General features: G+C 49.2%; 4 protein-coding genes across 5 annotated transcripts in view; 1 reads left to right on the top strand and 3 right to left on the bottom strand.

Annotated features, from left to right (window-relative positions):
• LOC111069376 overlaps positions 1 to 8,218 on the bottom strand; it is a 101,727-nt gene extending 93,509 nt beyond the window's left edge. Inside the window, exon 1 of the mRNA XM_022359410.2 lies at positions 7,554 to 8,218. The gene's annotated coding sequence lies outside the window, so the exon portion shown is untranslated. The remainder of the gene's footprint in view (positions 1 to 7,553) is intronic.
• On the bottom strand, positions 2,783 to 4,185 carry LOC111069381 (exopolyphosphatase PRUNE1-like). The gene is made up of 2 exons (XM_022359417.2): positions 4,063 to 4,185; positions 2,783 to 3,998 (listed from the first exon to the last, which is right to left on the bottom strand). The coding sequence occupies exons 1-2, from the start codon at positions 4,144 to 4,146 to the stop codon at positions 2,826 to 2,828; spliced, it is 1,257 nt and encodes a 418-aa protein (XP_022215109.2). The 5' UTR covers positions 4,147 to 4,185; the 3' UTR covers positions 2,783 to 2,825.
• On the top strand, positions 5,165 to 7,294 carry LOC111069382 (general transcription factor IIH subunit 3-like). Of its 2 annotated transcripts, XM_022359418.2 has the most exons (6): positions 5,166 to 5,463; positions 5,532 to 5,715; positions 5,782 to 6,335; positions 6,404 to 6,440; positions 6,525 to 6,606; positions 6,660 to 6,903. In XM_022359418.2, the coding sequence occupies exons 1-6, from the start codon at positions 5,289 to 5,291 to the stop codon at positions 6,816 to 6,818; spliced, it is 1,191 nt and encodes a 396-aa protein (XP_022215110.2). In that variant the 5' UTR covers positions 5,166 to 5,288; the 3' UTR covers positions 6,819 to 6,903. The 2 variants fall into 2 exon arrangements, with proteins under 2 accessions (XP_041450495.1, XP_022215110.2); XM_041594561.1 differs by lacking the exon at positions 6,404 to 6,440 and having other exon boundaries at positions 5,165 to 5,463; positions 6,660 to 7,294.
• Positions 8,219 to 14,743: 6,525 nt separating the features above from the next.
• Positions 14,744 to 16,502, bottom strand: LOC111080328. The gene is made up of 2 exons (XM_041594477.1): positions 16,340 to 16,502; positions 14,744 to 15,561 (listed from the first exon to the last, which is right to left on the bottom strand). The coding sequence occupies exons 1-2, from the start codon at positions 16,500 to 16,502 to the stop codon at positions 14,789 to 14,791; spliced, it is 936 nt and encodes a 311-aa protein (XP_041450411.1). The 3' UTR covers positions 14,744 to 14,788.
• Between the last annotated feature and the right edge of the window lie 7,480 nt (positions 16,503 to 23,982).

Genomic DNA, 23,982 nt, shown 5'->3' on the forward strand with positions numbered 1-23,982 from the left:
CCCCCCTCCCCCCCAACCAACATCTACATAAATATTTCTTATTGATTATTATATCTTTTTCCATCATTTTGTGACAAAAACAATGCCAAAACAATCGCAAACACCGTCCTATATACAGGAGACCTTTATACGGGTAGTAGTACGATTATGTGCCCTTGTGTATAGGGTAGATGTAGATGTAGATGGGGGCATCCATGTTCATGTTTCGTGTTCGTTGAAATGCAAATTAAAATATTTATGCAAATGCGTTGGGGGCAGGCCGAGGGAGCCACAATAAATTTATGCAAACAAACGAGAGAAGAGCAGAAAACAGAGAACGGAGAACCCGAAAAAAAAGAACAGTGAGACAAATGAAGCAAAAAATAATGTAGAAAAATGGACAGGCATGGAAAATTTATGCAGCAGGAGAAGAACAATAACCTGTTACATATGTATAATCTTCTCCCCTCCCACCAATTTGTTTGTCACAAATTGTTGGCGTCTGTCACAAATGATGGAAAATACTTGAAGTGGATACCAGGAGGAGTCCAGCTTGCCTTTAGCCACTCGGCACTTTAAAGCATTTACCAATTAGCCAGATGCTGCACCACCTCTTCCTCCTCCTCCTATGACACACCAACAATTAACACGAGCACCTGTCGCAGCAGCCAGCATCAGCAGTAGCAGCCAGAAGAGTCGACACCTTTTAACAGCTGAAAGAATTTAATTAATGCAAGTCTCTCTCCTCTCTCTCTCTCTCTCTTCTCTCGCAACCAGACCCCACCAGCAGGACGAGGAACGTTCTGGGCAAATTAAAAATAGAAAAATGAGTAAACGACTTAAAAGGCGAAATAAAATAATAGTGCAGAGAGTGAGGATTGAGGGGACAGAGTGCAAAAACTTTAAGGCAGATGCTGCCAAAAGCTACGAGTAGTCAGGGCATTATTCCAATGGCAGTACCCTGCTGATCATATAGAAAGCGGATCATTAAATCATTAAACTCGCGTGGCAATCAATAAACGATCCATCAATCGCTTACGTATCTTCCATCTTTGAAGATATCTTTTATGTGTGTAAAACTCCTTTTATGTTTTATTCCCTGAATGAAATTAAATTGAAATTCAGTCTGGAATAAAAATCATTTGAGAACCTAATTGAATATAATTTGACGAGCAAATCATTTGCAACAATTGTAGCAAATGCAATTGCCATTAGAAACTGAAATTGATATTAAACTAAATTAAATTGAATTACCTAGAAACGATTGAAACGATTTCACTTTAATTAGCAAATCGAAATGGGAATATTAATGCGAGAAGTACGACAAATATGCCGCACATATTTTCTCTCTTTAAGGATTACTTTCCTGCCGAAAATCCAGCAGATAACATTAACGAGAAAAACTCTTCTTGCAGCACAGCGACAGTCCCTGTTCCTGTACCTTTCCCTGTCCCCGGACTGTGACCTGGGCTCTGTGGAGGTGTCTCAGAAATCCGCCCGTATCCGCTTAGTAGCAATTATCTTCATTACGCGAGGCGCGCACACAAAGGTATGCCCCAGTCGAAGGATCAGCAGCAGCAGCAGCAGTAGCAGAATCCTGACAATTAGGAGCGGCTACAATGGCTGAGAGCCGGGAGAGCTGTGCAGGGGTTTTCGCTACCTTTAACATTTTTTTCCTCTCATACAAATACGCTGCTGATGGATGTGTTTTGAGTGGCGCCAGCAGCCCCACAAGTAGATGGAAGGACGCCATCCCCAGCTCCTGCTCCTGCTGCGAAGCTTCCTGTTTTTCGGGCTTCTTTTGACTTGAGTTGTCGCCACCACTGGCTGTTGTTATCAAGTGAAAGGGAGATGGAGTGCGGAGTGAGGGGTTGTAAGTGTGTGGGGTGGGGGCACGGGCATGTCTAAGCGATTTATAAAAGCCAAGGCAAAAGCAGAGCAGGTGAATGGCACAAAAAGTGTTGCAAGCAATTTGCGCAATGGCAGGAGAGCGGCGGCGGCAGCGGCAGCGGCGTTTCTTTTCCCAAATCCTCTTCAGGAACTCCTCTTCTCCTCGCCCCTTACCATTTGTAACCTGAGCACAAACGCAGGTAAGCTTCAAGCCACCACCCACTACTCACCCCACTTGCCGCTTCCGTTGCTCGTAACCTTATTGAGTGCGTGCGTGGGGCAGGCCAGGAGGCCAGGCACGGAAAAAAAAACTTGCTGCCATTTTGCACGTAACTGACATCAGCGCGCTTATAAATCAACTTGCAAATGTCTTTGCTTGTGTCTGTGTCTGTGTGTATTTTGTGGCTGAATGGGTGAGCGGGGGGGTGGCGTGGGGCATTACCATTTTTGAGTTCATGATTTTTGTGGGCAAGGCAAGCAAAGAGAATGAGCATCATGCTCTGAGGCAGTCGTCTGAGGCGCATATCAACTCATATGATTAGATTAATGCGTTGTCTAATGGGCAACCAACCCACCGCCCCCCCCCTTCCGTTCCACCTCATCCCTTTACCCTTTCCCCCTTTGGCCTTTTGCCTTTTGGCCTTTTGCCTTGCCGACGTTGTGCGTGGGGTCTCCATTTTTATAAACATCTTTTTAGCCCACGGAATAATTCATGCAAGGAGAAAAATAAGATTTGGCAGCGGGTCAAAGCGATTGCGATGAGTGATTGCCTGCGAGTCCCGAGTCCCGAGAGTGTGGCGCTATAATGGATCGCAGGAGGGTACAGGGCACACTTCCGTAGAACTATTCAAGAAACACACACACACACTTTCATTATATGCAGCTACATACACTCGTATACACTCGCTATACTCGTCTGTATATGTTTATTATTTATTTGCATTTAGTTATGCCGCCTAGAAGCACGGCTTCTTGCTGCTGTCGGCGGTGACACAGTGGCAGTCTTCCGCCCAGTGGTACATGATGCGCTCCACCAGGCGCAGCACCTCGTGCACGCTCTTGTCCAGCTTATCGAGCCGGTAGAAGGCGCCCTGCATGAAGTCGAGCTTGGGAAAGGGGTTCAGGATGATCATGGGATCGGCGGACGCATTCAGATTGATGACCATGTGGTCGAACAGACGGCGGCTATCCAGATCGCGCAACCCGTCCATGGAGATGAGGCCCAGCTGCTGGACGGCCATCGTCTCGTTCTCCGCCAGGCCGGGGGCTGTGCTCACCAGCAGAATGAAGTCGGCGGCCTGCTCGTGGCCGAAGTGAGCGACGGCCATTTGGGCTCGGCTGAGATTGACCAGCATGGTGAGGGCCATCGGGAAGCTGGTGAAGACGAGGCGACGCGTCAACTGGCCATCGCTGGCGCGCAGCACCTTGAACTCGCGTCGCAGCAGCTTGTCCAGGTTGAGCGTTTGGCCATCGAACATGGAATTGATCAGCTTCTGGTAGTCGAGGGCGCGCTCATCCGGCTCCATGGGCTTGCCCAGGATATATGTCTCCAGGTACTTGAGCATTTCGAGGTCCGGCACCTCGCACAGCTTCTCCGGCAGCACCTGCACAAAGTTGCAGTTGGCGATGAGCAGCGCGGTGCGCAGCAGGTCGTACAGCACCTGGCACTCCATCGCGGCGTTCTTGTACAGGGCCGTGATCATGCCGGCACACGAGCGCATCGGCAGCAGGCTCAAGTCGCGCCGGCAGCCCACGGGCAGGGGCACCTCGTCGCTGCGGAACGGGCGATGGTCGTAGCACTCCACCACACGGCAGTTGAACGAGCTGACGTGGTGGTTCACCAGAATGTAGTGGCACTGCTTCATTATTTGTATCTTGATGTCGTCGCGGAAGAGCAGGTGATGCGGCGCGTAGATATTCCACTTGTTCAGCATAAAGGCGACCTCCGTCTTCGTCTCGAAGTCGCGACGACGCATATTGAGCATCGGCACGTAGTGCTCGAACGTGGACTTCTTGGTCCGGTAGCGGTAGTAGGCCAGCGCCAGAGTGCTCATCACCGAGTCCATGTCGCAGCTCACGTCCGACAGGCAAATGTACTTGACCACATTCGAGCGCTTCGCTTGCGGTTGCTAATTGTAGGTTATGTTGTAATGATTGGGCAGTCGCTCTCGAATTTTCCCCTGGAACACTTACCCAGAATTTCAGGCGCTGCGTGGCCAGCAGATAGCTCAAAAAGTCCAAAATCTTATCGCTGCGATGGGGCCGTTTGTCATCCATCTTACAGTTAGCACAGCAAAAAATAAAAAAATCCCAAAAAAAAAAAAAAAACACGCACACATACAACTTTCCTGTGAGACGAACGAAACAAAAAAGGAATTTTCTGCAGCGAAAATGCAGTGCTGCGCATCGATATCATATATCGATATCGATAATCGTGAGCAGAGCAGTGCTGCAAAACGGTGTGGCAAAAAAGCCCGAAATGGCACTGGCTCTGGGGCTAAAACTCATTGTCTGTCAGAATGTTGCCCAAATCGGCTGACTTCTGACATTTGACCTCGACACGTAACGCGTGTATCTGCCTTCCAGCCCAGCCCTCACCATGCCCCATGCCCCGTGCCGCGTGCCACTTTCTATAGTTTGAGCAAAACGTGTGATTTATGATGTCGGCTTGGCGCTGGCCCGGCGGCTTCAGCTGTGTTGGTAAATTACTTTAGCTAACACACTGCCACAGTGCCACATGCCACACGCACACAAGTTGCGAATATTTTTTTTTTTTTTTTGCTTGGCAAGCGTGCAGGAAAATACTATTCAATCGCTGTGGAAACTTTGAGCGATTTTCGCATTTAAGAAATATGAAGGAAGAGACAGCCAACAAAACTTGGGGCGAATCTTGTTGCTTGGCTTTTTGGGATTCGGCTCGGTGCGCGATGCACAGTCGGTACCGGCAGCAACCAGCCAGAGATGACCTTCCACTCCATATATCTACAGAGTCTTACAGATATATCTACACACACATATACATATATGTATATCCTCGCATAATATATTTTCTGTCTCTCTGACTTTGGGCCTCTGTTTATGCGTGCGGAGCTGTGTTTGGTGCGTGGGTCATTTAAATGCTACATTATGTTGAATATTCAATGTAATGTGCCTTATAAATCATTTAGGGGTTGCCGTTGCCCGTTGCCTTTACTCCTTGCTCTATTTGGTGGCTGCCTGTGCTTTGTGCGCCACAATTTCTTGAAGTGAATTTAAAGTTTAGCCATACAAATTCCACGTTGATCGACAGTAGTAGGCAACGCAGGGAGCATCAAATTTTCAGTCCTGTTCCAACACTTTCTGCGTATCAGCCGTTCGGTGTCAGTAATATTTATATTTGGTGAAACGAAAACGAAAAATTGTCTAAAAATTAATCGAAAATGGAGGCAGAACCTTTGACTAACTTAGATGTTGCCACCACGCCAATGGCGAGCTCTAAAATTGAAACCCAAAACGAGTCGAACATTGAGAAAACCGAAGCCGATGCCGATGCAGTGTCCCTTAATGCCATGGACGACAACAGGCGCTTCTTTAAAATGCATACAGGGGACTTGGGTGAGTGGGAATTTGAATTTGCAAGGCTTGGAAGCTCCCTGCTGATGCTCGTATTTGATGGCATGCAGCTCCAGAAGATGTTCACATTTTGGTGCTGATTTTGGACATTGATTACGGACAGAGCTACATTCAGTCGGGCAAAGTGGACATGGCCCTGAATATGGTCGATGCTGCCATGGTGCTGGCCAATGGCCATCTGCTGCAGCGACCCCGCAACGAGGTGGGGGTCATTGCCTGCTCCCGGAACATTGTGTGAGTAGTGCCGCCTGCCCGTGCCCCGCCCTGCCCCGCTTACGGTTTGCCCTCCGCCCCCCCTAGCATGCTGGCCCATTCGATTGATATACCATTAACCTCATACGATTATCAACTGGACACGATCAAGACCATGGAGTACGACGTGTCCAGGAAGGTGGAGGAGGAGCTGTTGCGCGAATTCGCCATCGTGGAGAAGTTGAGTGAGGAGGACGACAAGTCCTCGCTCATAGCCGAGTCCCTTGGCCTGGCTCTGGCCTACATCCAGAAGCGACGTCGCCAGATACCCGACATATACACGGGACGCCGCGTCCAGGGGCGCATTCTCCATCCGAGCTACGACAACTTGATCCTGGAGGCCCTGGAAACCAATGTGACTATCAATGTGTGCGCCATCAAGGTGGAAAAGCAGAAGCCGCTGCAGCGCGCCACCGAAGTCACCGACGGCCTCTACCTCTGCACCAACGAGACGTTCAGTCTGCCCGGCAGCCTGGTCGACCACTATCTGTATCCCAGCTACTTGGTCAAGGCGCCCAAGCCCCACATCACGACGCCCGCCCGCTGTGCCTGTCACGGCTTCGACAACAAGATTGGATTCGTGTGCGCCAAGTGCAATCTGGGTGAGTTTCGCTCAGCTGCTCCCCACGGGATGCCACAGCCACTAATCCGGTGTCCTCTCCCACTACAGTGCTCTGCAAGCACTCGCCCTACTGCGACGACTGTCGGTTAGTATTTGTCACTTTAATTCCTCGCTTCACTGTTTAATTTTTCCCTTTTTTTTTGTTTGTATTTGTTTGGTGTGCCAACAGCGAGGCCAAAGCGCCCACGGGCACTGGCGAGATCAAGTGCAAGGACAGCAACTCGACTGGCATTGTCTTCTGGACCAAAGAGGTACTCCCATCCACAGCCAAACTCATTTGAATCTAAACCGAAATCCTTTGCAGAAGCCCAAGCCTGTGCTGCACACCTTGGAGTCGCATATCGCCCGGCGCATACAGTCGAATGATTCGGAAATTCCCATCGGACGACGCATTCACTCGATTGTGCGCATCACCAATGCCACAGATGCCGATATACATCTGGCCATGTGTGGCTTCTTCTGAGCCAAAACACACCAGTCAATACACAGCCAATACACCTATACAACACTATATACACTATACTACACTATTACACTGTTCGTGTGTGTGTGTGTGTAAACCAACAAATTCCGTACACTTTGGGGCCAAGCTAAGCGCTGAAAAGGTGTCATCCATAGCATTGAACCTTTTAGCGCTAGCAAACACAGATCGTCCAGTGGCAGGACATTGCGATTGCCCATCGCAAGACACAATACAAAAAATCATTTAATAATAATCGAGCTATGACGCCCCAGGCCAAAGCTCTGAAGGGTTCATGCTCGCAGCTTCCCCTTGAATCCCCTTTGGCGCTAGAGAGGCACTCCAGATCTCACCCTCTCTCCATAAGTATATTTTGTGATGACTCATGATCCAGATATCATACAGCATATAGCGGCTGCAGTGCTAAAAGGTTAATACGCTACTATTGAACCTTTTAGCGCTGGAAAATACACTCGGACTCCTCCAATTCATATTCGCTTCTGGTAAATCAAATTGCAGTATTAATAGTCACACATCATGTAACACTAGGAATAATCGCAAATAAATGTAAATGTATGCTGAATAAAGCGAAGTGTAAAACCGACGCTTCAAGTTGGAATATTCTTTGGTTTTATTGCTGCTGGAAGTGGGGTGAGTGGGGGGGGGACAGAAATTCCTTCAAAAAACAAAAACTCACACACAGATAGAGAGAGAAACAAACAATTTGTGTTTACTAACCGTTCGTTCGTTTTGGCCAGCAGCTTATTTGGTTGGTTGGCTTGCCTCTGGTTACCTCTGGTTTTGGTTTTGGATTTGGTTTTGGATTTTGGTTTTTGATTTTGGTTTTGGATCTTGGTTTGTGGTTCTTATGGCTGTGGGCTTATCTTGTGCCGCTCAGTTTACACGTTTGCTGTTTTTGCTTATTTTCCCGCTTGCTTTTTTCACGCTTCGTTGGACAGTTTTTTCATTGAATATATTAATCATACGCACTGAGTGGTTGGAGCCGGTAGCAGTCACCGAACAAACAAAACAAAAATCACAAGAAAAACGCAATCGTATAATTTCACTCGGCACTAAAATGAGACAAATCAGCAGCCGGTGGGTGCCGCGTGTATAACAATCACGATCCGGGTTCAAAAATCATTAACAAATGATGACAATTAGCTGCGAGAGAGACACTTGACCGACTGTCTGTGCGAATCACCGCTAGGTGAGGGTCTACTCTGGGCACTGGGACACACGTTGCGACCTGTCGCTGTTCGGCGATTGTTCGAGTGGCTGACTGATTGGTTCTGGCTTCGAGATGGTTGACTGAATGCTGGCTCGCTGGCTGGCTGGCTGGCTGAATCTGTGATCCGTGGCTGGTTGGCGCAGGCAACTGGCAGCAGCAGAGTTTGACGTTAAACTGAATGGCAGCGTCGGCACAGGCACTGGCACGGGCTCAGGCAGTGGCGCCTCAACACGGAGGCGCCTGCTCGTTTAGTGGTGAGTTTTGTCTCGTGCCGGAGTCGTACTGTGTCGTGCCTCATCGCCCGCAATGCCCGAAGGAGCGTGGTGAAGAGCGAGAGAGAGCTGTGCAACGACCTCGGCTCTGGCTCGCTCTTTGCCAGCTGTTGATTTTTCTCTTCATTTGGGAGCCTTGCCCGTGCGGCTGGGTAGCAGTGACTGCGATTGTCACCGGAAATGGGCCCACTACCGATGGGCCCTGCGGCTGTGCATTGAGTGGCACCGATTAGAAATCATTTAATAAAGGGGCACAGCCTCCCCTGTATATTTGGGAGAGGGGCAGGGCACAGCACATGGCTAGTCCGTGGAAGATCCAAATGATTAATTGCAGCTGAAATAATTACAATCCGTTATCTAATGAGTGAGAATAAGCAAACAAAAATTAAATTATCTGGGTTAAGTTTTTTTTCATCCAACGGGCAACCCAACTGAAGGACAATTTGAGTTAATTCCAAATAATTGTGTGACAATTTAGACACTGTCGCCGATGGTGTTGCGTTGCTGTGTATCTTTTGCATTAGCCAGAGCAGCTGAAGGGGCCAAAGTTGAGACGAGAAATTATGCTAATTGGACAAGGCAACAATTGACACAACGCAACAACGTGCTGGGACACGCCTGTAGCATCTATCACTGGGAGGTAGAGCTCTGAAAGGGGATAAGTCATGTGTTGCACATCACTTGATTAGGCATTAAATAAATGCTCCGACAAGTTTACACTCAATTACATGAAGTTGGCTTTGCCCCGAACAAGCGAGCGAGCGGAAGCCCTGCATGGCCCCCTCCATACATGTGGATAGCTTTGGACCGAATTATTCAGTTGGGAAAGTTTAATTGCATGCGAGGCAGAGGCAGAGGCAGAGTCAGCGTCAGAGTGCGAGTGCGCCATCCTTGAGCTAAAGGTCCTGCCTGATGATTGGGATTTTGATTGGAACGATGATGCTGGCATGCTATCGAGTTCACTCGATTATCTATGGCCTCTCTAAACTCTCTTCGCAACAATTTGATGAATTAAGCAGCAGCCAGCAAGCAGCAACCAGCAGCCGAAACAGCAGGGTAGCAGTGGGTTGGCCTGGCCGAAAGACAATCCCAATGCTCACAATATTATTATCTCATGAGGGTCGCTGGCTGGGTGCAGGGTAGCATCATCGCTGCCATGCAGCTTGTGGCACGAATGATGATGCCTCCCTCCCTCCCTCCCTCCCTGCCCCGCTGCACCCATATAAATTATGCATTTGAGCCCTGGTCCATGGCTACAACTTGTGGAATATTTGTGTACTTTATGTATATTTTTTTTTTTTGGTTTCTCGCTGCTCAGGTCATCAGGCGATTCACTTTGCCAGTCTGCCTGCTGGCTGGCTGGCATGGCTGGCATGCCTGGGATAGCTGGCTTCCTGGCTTAATTGAGAAAGAGATTTGATTAATTTGCATGCCATAAACAATTTGCAATTTTGTTTGTGCTCTCAAAGTGCGGGGCATACCGTAATTAAAGCAAAGCCCTGCGAAGCTCAGCCACCTTTGCCAGCGAGATTCCTCTCCACTGAGTTGAGTCCACGTCCACGTCCTCAGCCCCATCGCCCACTCGTTTGCAGCAATGCCAGCTGTGGGAAAAAAATAGAAGGAAGGTGAAAAGAAATGTCTGTCACCAAGGTAAGGTAAGCAGATTAAGGCCTTCCCTTCACTGACTTGGCAATGCAGTTCAAGTCCATGCCACGACATGCAATGATGATGATGATGATGATGGTGATGGTGATGGGGCATGCCTCAGAATGCAGCCAGTTTCTAGTGTAGAGAGGGAGGGAGAGAGAGGGGGAGAGTGACTGTAGTTGGAGTTTTTGCTGAATGTGTTTGCAAATATTTACCCAATGTATTCATGTGCAAACAATTACGCGTTCATTTGTGCGACTTTCAAGTGGGGTGAGGGTGTGGGGGGGGTGTGGGTGTGGTGTGTAACACTGAGCACAAACACAACAATGATGCTGCAGATGAAGATGACTGACTGGTCCAAAAGATGATGACGATGATGAGAATACGTACGAGATGGTGACAATGGCATTTTACTTTGGCATGGCAGCACACGGCAGGCAGCAGCACTCCATTGACTCCCAGCCAGCCAGCCATCCAGCCTCCCAGCCTTTGTTACGTTGTGTGTTGTCACTCACATATGCATAACACTCGCACTCCTCCCCCGCCACCCCACCCCCCCCGTTGTATCCTTGACCCGCTTGCGCTTTTGTGCGTATGAGAGGAGAGCGGGCCACCAGAGAACAAGCTGAAGAGCAGCTGCTTTTGGCTTTGGCCATGCCGGAGCCATCTATGCTGCTAATGGCCTGCATATATTCATTTATATTGATGCAGCTCCTTTTTGGGGCTCTTCTCCGTCATCGTTTCTGCTTCTTGGTCCTTTGTCCTGCTGCCCATTTGCGGCTCTGCATCTAAGAGGAATTGAAAAACGAACAAAATGTCAGAAATCGGATTGATAAAAGCCAAGAGATTATTGCCACACAAAGAACAGCCAGGGCAGAGTCTATCAAAAGTCTTTCTGGAGTTCTAAGTGTTACGGATGTACCTAAGCCTAAGCCTAAGCCAGCCCCACCTGCCGCCACATTTCCTTTGCTTGTTTAATATTTGCCTGCCGATCTGTGACCGAAATGTTCATTGGCTGTCAGGCTGTCCGCCAGAACAGTTCGTTAAGTTTAGCTGATTTGCCAAGCAAATGAATGGCAGTGGCAGGGGCTTCAGCTCTTAACAAAATGAGGCAGCAACCTCAATGACCTGCCAATGTGGCAGAGGCTGAGGCAGTGGCAGATACAGGGGCAGAGCCAGAGCCAGGTGCAAACATATTGCTGCACTCATTCTGCTTTGCTCCCGTTCGTTCTCCCGGCCTTCGCCCCTGACAAGACAATTGACTGGAAAATGTTGTTAATGAACTTTGTGCGACATTTTGATTAGCTGTCAGGTGGCCCCCAGACGGCTGGCGGTGGTGCTCCAGTCCAGTCCAGTGCGGTCCGCTTCGTGTCGTGTTTTTTGGCTAAAAGAAAGGTCAACAAGTGACTCAGATGCCAAATGATGGATGTCAAAGTTGCTGCTGGTAACACTTGACATACATTTCGGCTCCTCTGGCTGTGTGGCACAAGGCACAGCGACAGAGAAATGAAGATGGAAATGGTGGGGAAATGGGGAAGCAGCAGGGGACAGATAGATACAGGAAGAAGCGGAGACAAACGAACAGAAAGACAGATAGCAATGGGGGGAAAGGGAAACAGATATTCGGGTTCGGATTCCTGCCTGCCCCGGACCTGGACCCGGGATCCGGACAATGCCATTTTTTCACACTGTGATAGAACAGCGAAAATAAACAGGCACCGAAGTGTGGGGGGGGGACAAGACAACACAAGACGAGATGCGATGGAATGGGATGGAGGGGAATGGGAGGGGAGATGAGAGGCAAAAGTTGTGGGAAACTTAATTTATAGTTTTTAAGCAGCCGCCAAAGGGGTGTCAGGACCAGGAGTGGGGGGTGCATGTTGCAGGATGCAAGGGTCTGGTTCCAGGGTCACAGTTAGAAAAATGTGTTTTGCTGCCATCCCCCCCCCCCCCCCCCCCCTCCCCCCCCTTTTTAAAAAAGGAGGGGAGGGGGGGAAGGGGGGGGGGGGTTTATTTCATTCTCGCCTCGTCGCCAGGAATTTCCAAATGAAATATTTGACTTTTAGTCTAAAAAGTCAGCAGAAAAGTTGGGCAAACAGACTGCGACCAAGTACCCCCCAGTAGATGGCAGACGAACACAGAACGCCCCCACCCCACCCCACCCCAGCCCAGCCCATCAGCAGCCAACAGCCAACAGGCAACAGCCAACAGTCACCAAGCCGCATTTAAATGTGCATTAAGTGCATAGAGACGGGGGCCAGGGAATCGCTTTAATTGTTCCAGTTGCACATAACTGGCACATAACACGTCAGTGCCTGGAGGGCACTCCAGGCAGGGCACTGCACTGCACCGCATTCCATTCCATTCCATTCCACTGCCAAACAACGCAGAGACAGATCTGATCTGATTTGATTGGATTTTATCTGCTGCCTTCGAACCGGGAAGACTTTTAACACGAGCACTCCGCACATGCATCTGTGTGTAAAGATGCACATAAGTAAGTCACCAGTTCCACGGGTGTGTCACAAATGCAACAAAAAATTCACAAATTATGAAACGCAAGCAAAACAAACTCACACACACACACTCATATTGGGTACATACCTACTCCTATACCTACTCTGTGGGATCCACAGCCACCAAGGATCAGACAATCAGCTCAGCAATCCACTCAGCTTCTCCAGTACTCAAAAATATCCAAGCAGAATGCAGAATTCCGCTCCAGATCAAAATTCTTCTTCTGCTTAAAATAGTGGGTACACGAGTGTGCGAACGAGACAGCTGCGTGCCTTTGTGGCCGATATATTTACACGATATGTTGGCATCGATATAACATTCCATGTGATATTTTGTGACATATATCGATACTGTCGAACTGGCGGAGCGAGTGCAGCAGCTCCTCTCTATCCCTGCGTTCTCTCGCGCGATTTGCGCGCATTTCAGCAAATTAAAACCAGAAGACAGGCAGACAGGAAAGCAATAAGCAGGCCCACACACTGATGGTCTTATTGGCTCGATCGGAAAACCCAATAAAAGAGCAGCCAATTCAAATACTTAACATAAGTTTGCAGCTTTGTGATTACTGGCAATGGAAAGCAACCTACGAAGTCTGCGATCAACCTGCTATAGGTAATGGGTAGTGCAATCCACTGACCAGAGTGCGATGCGGTTGCCACTGGCAACAGCTGGCGTCCGGGAGCAGACGCAGAATAGAAGCAAGAAAGGCCCTGATGGGTTCTCCGTCTCCTTACCCCCCTCTTGGCCGTGGTGCCACGTATCAGCCTTCATGTTAACACGTTCTGGTGGGTGCGGTCGAGGGGCTAAGCTTCTGTGTGGGTGCCCCACCGTACCCACACCATGCCAGAGATCAATTCCATTCGAGACGAAAAGTGCGTAATTATAGGCAGACTTTTAGTTGCTGCACCAACCAACGCCAGGGTATCGGATGGTTACACTGACACACGTAGCCATTGAGTTTTCCCAATTCAATAGGCCCTGGCGGTGGACAGATATTTTTACGAGACAGTTCCACAGAGAAGAGTTCCGTGTGGCCGTGTCCGAGGCGGGGGAGGGGGTCTAAATGACTTGAGTGTTTGTCCATTGGCCAGGCAATGTCTTCCACAGCGCCCATTCAGGGTCCAATTTAGCCTTTATGTGTCCTCATCGTTGTCGTTGTCGTTGCCCCGCCCAAGGGATGTTTCTCCTTTTTGGAGCACGCACACGAACACGCACACGTAGACGAGCGGACAAGTGAACGAGTGGACATTGGGCACACAAAGAGCTCTCCACTTGCCACATGGGAATGGGAAATCGTTGCGCCGACTTTACTGATTTTTCCCCTCAATGAAAATGCCAACATGCGAGGGCATACGGGAGAGAACAGGAATACGAAAGGCAATGCCCAGTCCGGACAGGCGGTGGGGCATGTGGGGCATATGTTGTCCTGTACGGTGAAGATACAAATGCATCGTAAACCTGTCGCCGCGTTATATTGGGACGTCAAGCAGCTAGTCGGCCAGTCGGCCAGTCGGCCAGTCGGCCAGCCGGCCAGCCGTTGCCATTGTTTGTTTTGCTTGCCCCATCTTACCATCTAGCCACTGATTGCCGTTGCAGCTTAAAGTCAAGAGTTTGCAGCTTGGCTTCCCATTGGGGCCTGAAATGGCTGCTCTGTTGTTTGGCTGCGCTGTCCCGTCGTTAAACTAGGCGGCAGATGAGGCTGATGCAATAATGTGGCTGGTTCTGGCAGCGGGAATTCGCTTCTTATTGAAAACTCATAACGCGAAAATCACTTGAAACATTGTGCGGCCTGCGATCGGATCGGATCTGGTTTGATTTGATTTGATCTGTGGCACTGACTGTGTGTGGCATGTGTGGCGTGTGGCATGGCCTGTCTGAATGCCTGCCAAAACATAAACACATAAAAGACAACAATTTATGGCACATTTGCAGCCTCAGCTGTATCCGTTCGTCCTTCCTTCCTGGAGAATTTCGTTGGGAGCGAGCGAGTCTGTTGCGGCCATAAAAAAGTGTTGCCCCAGAAAAAGGGGCAATAAAGCTGGCAAGCGGAATCAATAATGCGAACCGTACCGAACCGAGAGCAGAGCAGAGCCGCCTTGCCAAATGTGAGCCATAAACTGGCTTCAATTTGTGCGCCAAGGTGCCAAGCCCAACCACGCCCCAGCCACAGCCACAGCTCCTGCCCCACTCTCCACACTGGTCCTCTGGTCCCACTAACTGCGACACCAGATGAGTCCACAAATCCCCCAAAAATGTGCCGATTAGTTCAGTTGACTTTAATTCTATTTTGAGTTCTCCGAAAATATTCAATTGGAGAGTTGAGGCTGCAGCTCGCCATCGATCACCAGCTGGAGGAAAACGGCGGACTTTCCGCAATCGCACAGCTCCTCCAGATCGTCCTCATCGATGTGAAGGAAGTAGTGATTCGGCCCTGTGATGAACTGAGTGGTGTGGACGCGCGGCATGCGGCGGGTCCGCTTCAGCACCTTCAGTTTGCTGTTGATGATCGTCAGGGTGACCGCCACGGGACGACGAATGGCCGGGCACAGCAGCCAGATGAGCAGCAGTTTGCCCAACTCCTGGGTGACGTCTCTCGGCTCATTCGGGCCCGGCCGTTGGCTGGGCGGGGTCAGCACCGACTTCCAGGTGGTCCGGCATACCATCACGACCACGGGCACGTGGAGGCTGAGCGCCTGGACGCTGAGCGGCAGATCGCGCTGCGGCACCGACAGATCCCAGGAGCAGCCGTCGCCCCGCCAGTTGAGCACGGCCAGGCACAGGTCCCGGCCGAGGGGCATGTGCCGGTAGTCCAGCAACAGCAGCGTCGTCGCCCCAGTGGCCACTTCCTTCATCTGCGTCTGCACGGGGACTAGCTCAGCAGTGCCCGAGCAGTTCATGTGGGCGCTCATTATGTGGCGCAGCAGGTGCGAGTGGGCCACCTGCTCCATGCAGTCGTCGATCGGGCAGAGTGCCGGTGGATGCTCTTCAATCTCCAGCGCATTCCCATTCTCCTTCTCCTCATCGTCTTGGTCTGGACTTTTGATCTTGCGTCTCGGTCTCGAGACTGGGCGGTGGAGTTCTCCTCAATGCGTTTCCCATGGTAAATATTTTTTTACGTTTTCAGAGTTTCTACTGAGAATTTAGTTACACAAAATATCTGAGAGTGGAGGCTCCTGGAAAGAGTTTCTCTGTGTTCGATTTCTGTGGAGAGCTGCTCTGCCATAGTTGGCATTTTGTGCCACTTCTAAGCGCTGCATTTGTTGCTTCAGGTGGCAGGCAGCAGTGACAGCGGCCGTGGCCGTGGCAGTGGCAGTGGCAGTGGCAGATCCAGCTGCATTCCGGTGGACAACAAACGGAACTAAGCGCAGCCCCTGATGATGATGATGATGACGCGAGCCGGCAGCGTTGCTATTTTCTTTTTAATATGCACATCTCTGTCCCTGCCTCTGCCCCTGCTGCTGCCTCTTTATCAGTATCTTTTTCCCCCTGCTCATTGGGCAGTCGCTTCTGATGGCGTATTAATGACCGGAATGTGGCATGCAGCTGACAATTCCATCCACACTCCATACCCTCTTTTAGCTCTCTAGATATTACTCCTGAGGGAGTTGTTACGATTTTTAATAGATGAAAAAATAATAAAGAGATCTTTCTCTTTATAGCAAAGATAGCCAGTGCCCCACCAATATCACTGGCTAAGTATTGCCTAAAAATTGCGTAGATTCCCTGGCCAGACGGGGTATCAAACGCTTCGATACTGGCCAGTGGCCATGCTGCCTGAATGCATAATTGAAATACGAATCGGTTGAATCCCCTCGTCTGGCAGATAAGAAAACGACAGCGCTCTCCCCGCCACTGACGGTGACAGTTGCCCAGCAGAGCGAAAGTGATACGATGAGATGGTCTTACACCGTGTAACCTGGTCGGGCAGCTGCTGCAGGGTATCGCTAAACGCTGCTTGCCCACTGGTAGGGATGGGCTGCCATCCAGGGAGCAGAGGAGAAGAAGTGCCCAGCAAGGCATAGGAGCATAGAAGAAGATGAGAGCAGAGCGTGAAGGAATTTCACTGGAGTAAATATCATCTACGTTCGTTCGGCTGATCTCTGAGCAAATCGCTACTCCATGCTCGTATAATGCTTAAATGGAGTAGGCATTGGGCGTGTATCAATCCCGCATCCTTCCTTCCTTCCTGCCTGCCTGTTTCTGTTTCTTCCCTCACACGCACACATATTGCTCATACGCCAAGTGGGCGCTTTGTGTGCTGCTCTGGCGATGGCTATGGCTCTGACTCTGGCGATCTTAGTGCCGATATGAGGCCGCAACAGCTGCCAGTTGTTGTGCGCTCCTATATATGGGTGTTTGCACACTGATGTATAAGTTAACACTCCCCACCAGCTGCAGGGTATCAGCGGAATTCCAGAAGTGGAAGACCTCTGATGCTGACTCAAGTGGACGGGGGTCCTCAAGTTACATTGTTGCATAAACATCCGCTGGAGAGCGGACCGTCGGCTCGAGGCGCTGAGGTTGCAGAACGTCGGCCCGCTGCATGGGCAGCGCTGCCGTCTGGGGGGCAACTTTAAGAATATCATTTTATATTTCATTTCTTGTACTTCAGATTTAATCTCATACTTGACCGAGCCAGTCGTGCCGGTAATAAACTTTAAAACGTAATCTCGTCTTCCTTGCCGGTGGCCGAGCCCGGTACATATAAACGGGATAAATAATATTTAATTGGCGCCCAACGGGTCAAGAAGAACCCAAGTAACGCGAGTATAAAAAGTGCTGAAGAATTCAACAATCAAAAGAAAATTCGAAATAAATAATAAAAGTGGAAAACATACCAACGAGTGCATCTCATGTTTTTACTTGTGTCAGTGAAATAAGAAAGATACCCCTAGTGGCCCAAAAGAAAATCTCCCGGTGGGGAACAAACAAATCAACAGAAAAAGAATGAAAAATTAAAAAAGAAAATAAGTGAGAAGTTTTTTTTGTTGTCAAACCCTAGTGGCCCTTAAAAGAAAAAAGCTCCCTGTGGGCACAAACAAATCAACAGAAAAGGAATGAAAAATTAAAGAAAAAATAAGTGAGAAGTTTTGGTTGTCAAACCCCCCGCCCAAAAAAATACATCAGTGTGTGCAAATTTTTTTTTGTTCTTCGCCAAAACCAAAAGGGCTACTGAAAAATACTTCTGTTTCATGTGCGCTACAACCAAGCATTAAGAATCAAAAAAAAAAAATTACAAAAAAAACACCCAACTACGCGGGAGCTGACACCAGAGGAACAAACACAAGGAGCTGTAGGGAAATCCCTCGCTTCCACCCAATATCTACGAAAGGAAAAAATAGGCTGAAGGGCCCTCCCTCGCCTCACCTTACCAAAAATCAACAAAAGTCTACGCGGGCTGCAGGGAATTCCCTCGCCCAGCCCAACCATCTCAGCGTGAAAGGCTCCCGACGCTCAACCGAAGACCAATAGGCAGGGGCTAGATCAGACTCCCTTCACCCTACAATCAGAGAACATGTAAGTGAATTTTTCATGTGTTAACATTTCCTATGTCAGTGATAACGCAATAAGTATCGATAACAGCGAAAGATCCGCTATTTTTGGCAAATTTTGGTCAAAATTTAAAGTAAACCGCGAATGAGCAAACACCCTTCGACCCGCGTTTTTAAGAATTAGGAACGTAAGATAAACCTTTATGGGTAGTTCTGCCGAAACAAATCGCACCACATGAGCCATAGGGAGGGCGACAGCGACAGTGACGATAGCCTTAGTTCCCTCATAGAGGGGCTCGATTTAACAGCACTGGACAGTCGACCAGCAAAAGAAAAACCAAAAGACATGGACGTGACGTCATTCAACAATGCCTTACAGGCCGCATTAGATAATCAAGCCAAAGGTTTTCAGGCTCACTTAGAGCGACTACAAGACGAGGTGGCCCAAGCAAACCAGGCTGCAGCCCAAGCAAACCAGGCTGCAGCCCAAGCACAAGAGGCTGCAGCCCTAGCGGGCCAAGCTACTGCACTTCGTGCGGAAATGCTCGCACTGCGGGAACAAGTTAACCAATCGAGCGCAGGACCATCTGTGCCGGTAGTAGAGGTTTTTAAGAGTGCGGAAATTCTTCCGGGGTCCAATGCGATCAGTGCTTGGACATGGTCAAGTCTTTACCAGACTTTGACGGCAAACAGCTGGAATACGTCGGTTGGCGCCAGGCAGCTATGGCCGCGTATTCGGTGTTCGAGCCTTACCAAGGCAGCTCCAAACACTTCATGGCCACGGGCATCATTAGGAATAAGGTTAAAGGAGCAGCGAACAATGTGTTGTCGTCCTTCAACACAGTGCTCAATTTTAAGGCCATAATAAACAGGCTAGACAGCTCTTATTCAGATAAGACGCCTGTAGGGGTGATCCAGCAGAGGCTGGCAACCATGAGACAAGGGAACCTGTCTCTAACTGACTACTATGACGCAATAGAGAAACAGGTCTCCCTCATCACCAACAAAAACGTGATGATGCGCACCGCAGAAGCAGCGGATGTGCTCAACCAAAAAGCTAGGGAAGACGCCTTAGAGGTGTTCATATCAGGTTTGAGAAGGCCCCTGAAGGCAGCAGTCTTTCCGGCGAGGCCAAAGGATTTGCCAACCGCACTGGCCTTAGCCCAGTCGGCGGAATACAGCGAAGATCGCAGCATTCTGGCTGCGAACTACGCAAAGGCCATAGAAGAAAAATCCTTCCGAACAGGCGAGCGCAATTACCAAGCGCCACAACAGGGTAACGGGAGGCAAAACAGACCGCAAGACCCAAATTCGTTTAAGAGCCCTCATTATGTTAGGAGCCAGGGCAACTCGAATCAACAACAAAGAGCTACGGGCCAGGCCCCCGAGCCAATGGACGTAGACCCTTCATCCTCCAAATTTAGACAGGCCACGGCTTACCAAAAGCCAGGGGGGACGGGTAAGCGCGACAGCGGTTTCGGAAGAAAACCAAATTCGTCAGAGCGCACGTCAGGAAACTGGCGGCAGAGGGTGGAACACATTGCCACCTCAAGTGACCGGTCCCCGGCGGCCTACACTGAGGCCGCCGCTGAGGCGGTCGCAGAAATAGAGGCCGACGCCGAACTCGGATACGAGAGCGACTCGGTTAATTTTTTAGGGATGCTCCCTGCTGCCATTCGTTTGGCGGAAAGTAGCAGGGGTCAACATAAAACTTCTGATCGACACGGGTGCGTCCAAAAATTACATCAAGCCATTCATGTGGCTTCCTGGCGTTACCCCGGTTGAATCACCGTTCCCCGTTCACTCTATTAACGGGTCCAACAACATTACACAGAAATGTCCCTGTCAATATTCGGCAAAATCACGCCGTTTTTTCTACTAAAAACATTAACAACCTTTGATGGCATCATTGGCCTGGACCTGCTCACGCAGGTAGGGGCCACGCTATCTCTGAGAAATGGAACGCTCACTTTCGGCAACACAACCGAGACAATCAAGTTCCATGAGTGCACAGATGTCAACCATACTAACGTTGTTGACATCGACGCACCTGCTGCCATAAAGGCAAGCTTCATGCAAATGCTGAAGAAAAGAAACAAGGCCTTCGCCGACCCTAACGGGTCGCTGCCCTATAACACTTCGGTCGTGGCCACTATTCGCACAGTGGACGACGAACCAATTTATTCCAAGCTTTACCCCTACCCGATGGGTGTAGCTGATTTTGTCGATGCCGAGGTTAAAAGCCTCTTGAAGGACAAAATCGTACAGAAATCAAGGTCGCCATATAACAACCCGATATGGGTGGTCGACAAAAAAGGCACTGATGAGAGGGGCAATAAGAAGAAACGTCTCGTAATGGACTTTCGGAAGCTCAATCAGAAAACGATAGCCGACAAATACCCATGCCATGCATCTCAATGATATTGGCAAATTTAGGTACTGCAAAGTACTTCACTACTCTTGACCTGAAATCCGGGTACCACCAAATAACTTTGGCGGAACGCGACAGGGAAAAAACTTCCTTTTCCGTAAATGGAGGGAAGTATGAGTTTTGCCGACTGCCCTTCGGTCTAAGAAATGCTGGCAGCATTTTCCAGAGGGCAATCGATGACGTTTTGCGCGAACAAATCGGCAAAACATGTTATGTTTACGTCGATGACGTAATCATATTCTCCAAGTCTCAGGACGAGCACGTTAAACACGTCGACTGGGTACTGAAAAGCCTCTATGATGCCAACATGAGAGTGGCTCAAGAGAAGTCGCAGTTCTTTAAGACAAGCGTAGAATACCTTGGCTTTATTGTAACTAGCGAAGGCACAAGAACGGACCCGGAAAAGGTGAAAGCCATCCAGGAGTACGTCGAGCCAACAACGCTATTCGGGCTAAGATCATTCTTAGGCCTAGCAAGCTACTACAGATGTTTTGTGAAAGATTTCGCGGCGATCGCCCGCCCTCTCTCAAACATCCTAAAAGGGGAAAACGGTTCAGTTAGCAAATATAAGTCTAAAAAAACCCCCATTATCTTCAACGAAGATCAAAGACGGGCGTTCCAGAAACTTAGGAACATTCTGGCATCGGAAAACGTAATGCTGATGTACCCAGATTACAAAAAGCCCTTCGATCTGACCACCGACGCTTCTGCTTACGGCATCGGAGCGGTACTGTCTAGGGGGGTCGACCGATCACAATGATCTCAAGGACCCTCAAGGACTGTGAGCTGAACTACGCCACTAACGAGCGAGAGCTGTTAGCGATTGTATGGGCCTTGGGAAAGTTGCGCCATTACATTTATGGCGTCAAAGAAATAAACGTATTTACTGATCACCAGCCGCTCACGTTCGCGGTGTCAGAGGGGAACCCCAACGCAAAAATCAAGCGTTGGAAGGCGCGAATCGATGAAATCGGCGCCAGGCTATTCTACAAGCCGGGGAAAGAAAACTTCGTCGCGGACGCACTGTCCCGGCAGAATATTTACGCGCTGGGAAGCAGCGCACCGCGCTCAGACGCAGCAACGATCCACAGTGAAGTTTCAATGACTTACACGATAGAATCGTCTGAAAAACCTGTAAACTGCTTCAGGAACCAGATCATTCTGGAAGAGGCGCGCTTTCCCCTGAAGCAAATGTTTGTGCTCTTTGGGGAAAAAACGCGCCACATAATACATTTCCCAAACAGGGACGCTCTAATTGAGACCGTCAAGTCTCTGGTGAACCCACAAGTTGTGAACGCAATCCATTGCGAACTCCCAGTTCTAGCTTTCATACAGCATGAACTAGTAAAATCTTTTCCGGCGACGAAATTCTGGCATTGCAGGAATCTTGTCGCCGACATTGTCGACGATAATGAAAAAAAGAAATTATCAACGTCGAGCACAACCGGGCCCATAGAGCCGCTCAAGAAAACGTCAAACAAATCATGTCCGACTACTATTTCCCAAAAATGACGAAACTCGCAAGCGAAGTGGTCATGAATTGCAAAATTTGCTCCAAAGCAAAATACGACAGGCACCCTAAGAAACAGGAGCTAGGGCCGACACCGGTCCCCCTCGTTCACGGGAGAAATGCTTCATGTCGACATATTTTCGACGGACAGAAAATATTTTCTGACATGTGTGGACAAATTCTCCAAATTTGCCATAGTACAGCCTATAGCTTCCCGCACCATAGCGGATATTAAGACTCCCCTCTTACAACTCATGAACATTTTTCCCAACACCAAACAGATTTACTGTGACAACGAACCATCACTAAGTTCAGAGACCATCAGATCGCTGTTGCACAACAATTTCGGGGTCCGCATCGCTAACGCGCCACCCCTCCACAGTACATCGAACGGACAAGTGGAAAGATTCCATAGTACACTCGTGGAAATCGCCAGGTGCCTTAAAATGGCCAAGGGAATCACCGACACGGTAGACCTATTCCTTCAAGCAACGGCGGAATACAATAGATCGGTGCACTCGGTCACCGACAAAAGACCCATCGACATCCTGCATGCAGTGGCTGCAGAAAGTAACAAAGAAGTTCAGAACAAAGTGCAAAAGGCCCAGATTGTACAAAACAATCGAGTCAACCAAGCACGGCAAAACAGAAACTTCAGTGTAGGCGAGAAGGTGTTGGTTAAAACCAACAGACGCCTGGGGAATAAGCTCTCCCCCTTGTATGTCGAAGAAACAATTGAAGCGGACTTGGGGACAACAGTCCTAATTAGAGGGAGGGTGGTCCACAAGGACAACCTCAGATAGATATCCCGACTAAATATAAGTTAATTTGGTGAAGGAATTATAGCTGTTATTGGTAGACACTACGACTAGGCTTAAGGAAAACGATTGGTGGCGGTGTTGTGTTAGTTTTATTCCCCATATTTCATACGTATTTTTATCTACAGGGTTATCTGGGTACTTCACATCCTCACCATAGTCGCGGCTCGCGTCACCGACTACTCAAACTCAAATTACATTCCCATCACGGACGGAACGGTACTGATATGGGAAGGGCTTGATTACGTCAAGCACACGGCAAATCTGACCGAATATGGTCGCATTGTCGAGGAAACCGCCAAAATGGCGGACCTATTTCCCAAAATCGCACATGGAGACAGTTGCTAGACGCGGACTGCAATCACATTAGAGATATGTTGTCCGATATCAGTATCCACCACAGGCTGGCGAGAAGTCTAGACTTCCTGGGAACCGCCCTTAAAGTAGTGGCCGGCACGCCAGACGCGTCCGATTTAGAAAACACCAGGTTTACAGAAGCACAACTGGTGCAAGCAAACAATAGGCAAATTCAGATAAACACCAAGGTTCAGAACCAATTAAATTCACTCACTAGCTTGGTAAACAAGATCATCAGCATAGAAAAAAAGGCACAAATCGACACAGCCCACTTGTACGAGACTTTGCTCGCTAGAAACAGAATTCTTATTACAGAAATAGGCAACCTGATGCTCACTATAACCCTGGCAAAGGCCAACGTAGTGAACCCGGCCATTTTAGATCACACTGACATAGAATCTGTTCTCACTGACCAATTCACAGGGGTCACAGTAGCAAACCTACTAGAAGTATCTAAGATTAAAATCCTACAATCTAATAACATAATCCACTTTATAATAGAATACCCTAGAGTTAGCATAGCTTGTAGAAAGGTGACGATATTCCCGGTTGAGCACGACGGAAAGGTACTGCAGCTGACAGAGAACATTGTAGCTGAGTGCGGAAACCAGGTGTGGGCCGTCACGAGCTGCGCCCCCACAACCACCACCACGTTCTGCAAAAAGGAAGTAAGAGGTTCCTGTGCCCAGGGATTACACTCCGGGGGCACCGCTCATTGCCTTTCGCAACCGAGCCATCTGGAGCCCATCACCCTCGTCGACGACGGCATGATCATCGTCAATAACCGGCCGGCAAAGATCAGCTGTGACTCGGACACGGTGGTTACGACCGCCGGAACGCAGCTCATCACCTTCAATGACTGCGCAACCGTAAATGGCACCCGATTCCGAAA

This window comes from Drosophila obscura, unplaced genomic scaffold (assembly GCF_018151105.1).
Source record: "Drosophila obscura isolate BZ-5 IFL unplaced genomic scaffold, ASM1815110v1 contig_29, whole genome shotgun sequence".
Lineage (NCBI taxonomy): Eukaryota > Metazoa > Arthropoda > Insecta > Diptera > Drosophilidae > Drosophila > Drosophila obscura.

What these genes read in the sequence shown, in the direction of transcription:
- LOC111069382 (XM_041594561.1), top strand. Translation starts at nt 5,289, where the DNA reads ATGGAGGCAGAACCTTTGACTAACTTAGATGTTGCCACCACGCCAATG. An exon ending in GCCTGCTCCCGGAACATTGT is followed by an intron (nt 5,716 to 5,781) that starts GTGAGTAGTGCC and finishes CGCCCCCCCTAG; the next exon opens with CATGCTGGCCCATTCGATTG. An exon ending in TTGTCTTCTGGACCAAAGAG is followed by an intron (nt 6,607 to 6,659) that starts GTACTCCCATCC and finishes AATCCTTTGCAG; the next exon opens with AAGCCCAAGCCTGTGCTGCA.
- LOC111069381 (XM_022359417.2), bottom strand. Translation starts at nt 4,146, where the DNA reads ATGGATGACAAACGGCCCCATCGCAGCGATAAGATTTTGGACTTTTTG. An exon ending in CGCAGCGCCTGAAATTCTGG is followed by an intron (nt 3,999 to 4,062) that starts GTAAGTGTTCCA and finishes ACCTACAATTAG; the next exon opens with CAACCGCAAGCGAAGCGCTC.
- LOC111080328 (XM_041594477.1), bottom strand. Translation starts at nt 16,502, where the DNA reads ATGCCTTGCTGGGCACTTCTTCTCCTCTGCTCCCTGGATGGCAGCCCA. An exon ending in TCTGCTGGGCAACTGTCACC is followed by an intron (nt 15,562 to 16,339) that starts GTCAGTGGCGGG and finishes CGCATTGAGGAG; the next exon opens with AACTCCACCGCCCAGTCTCG.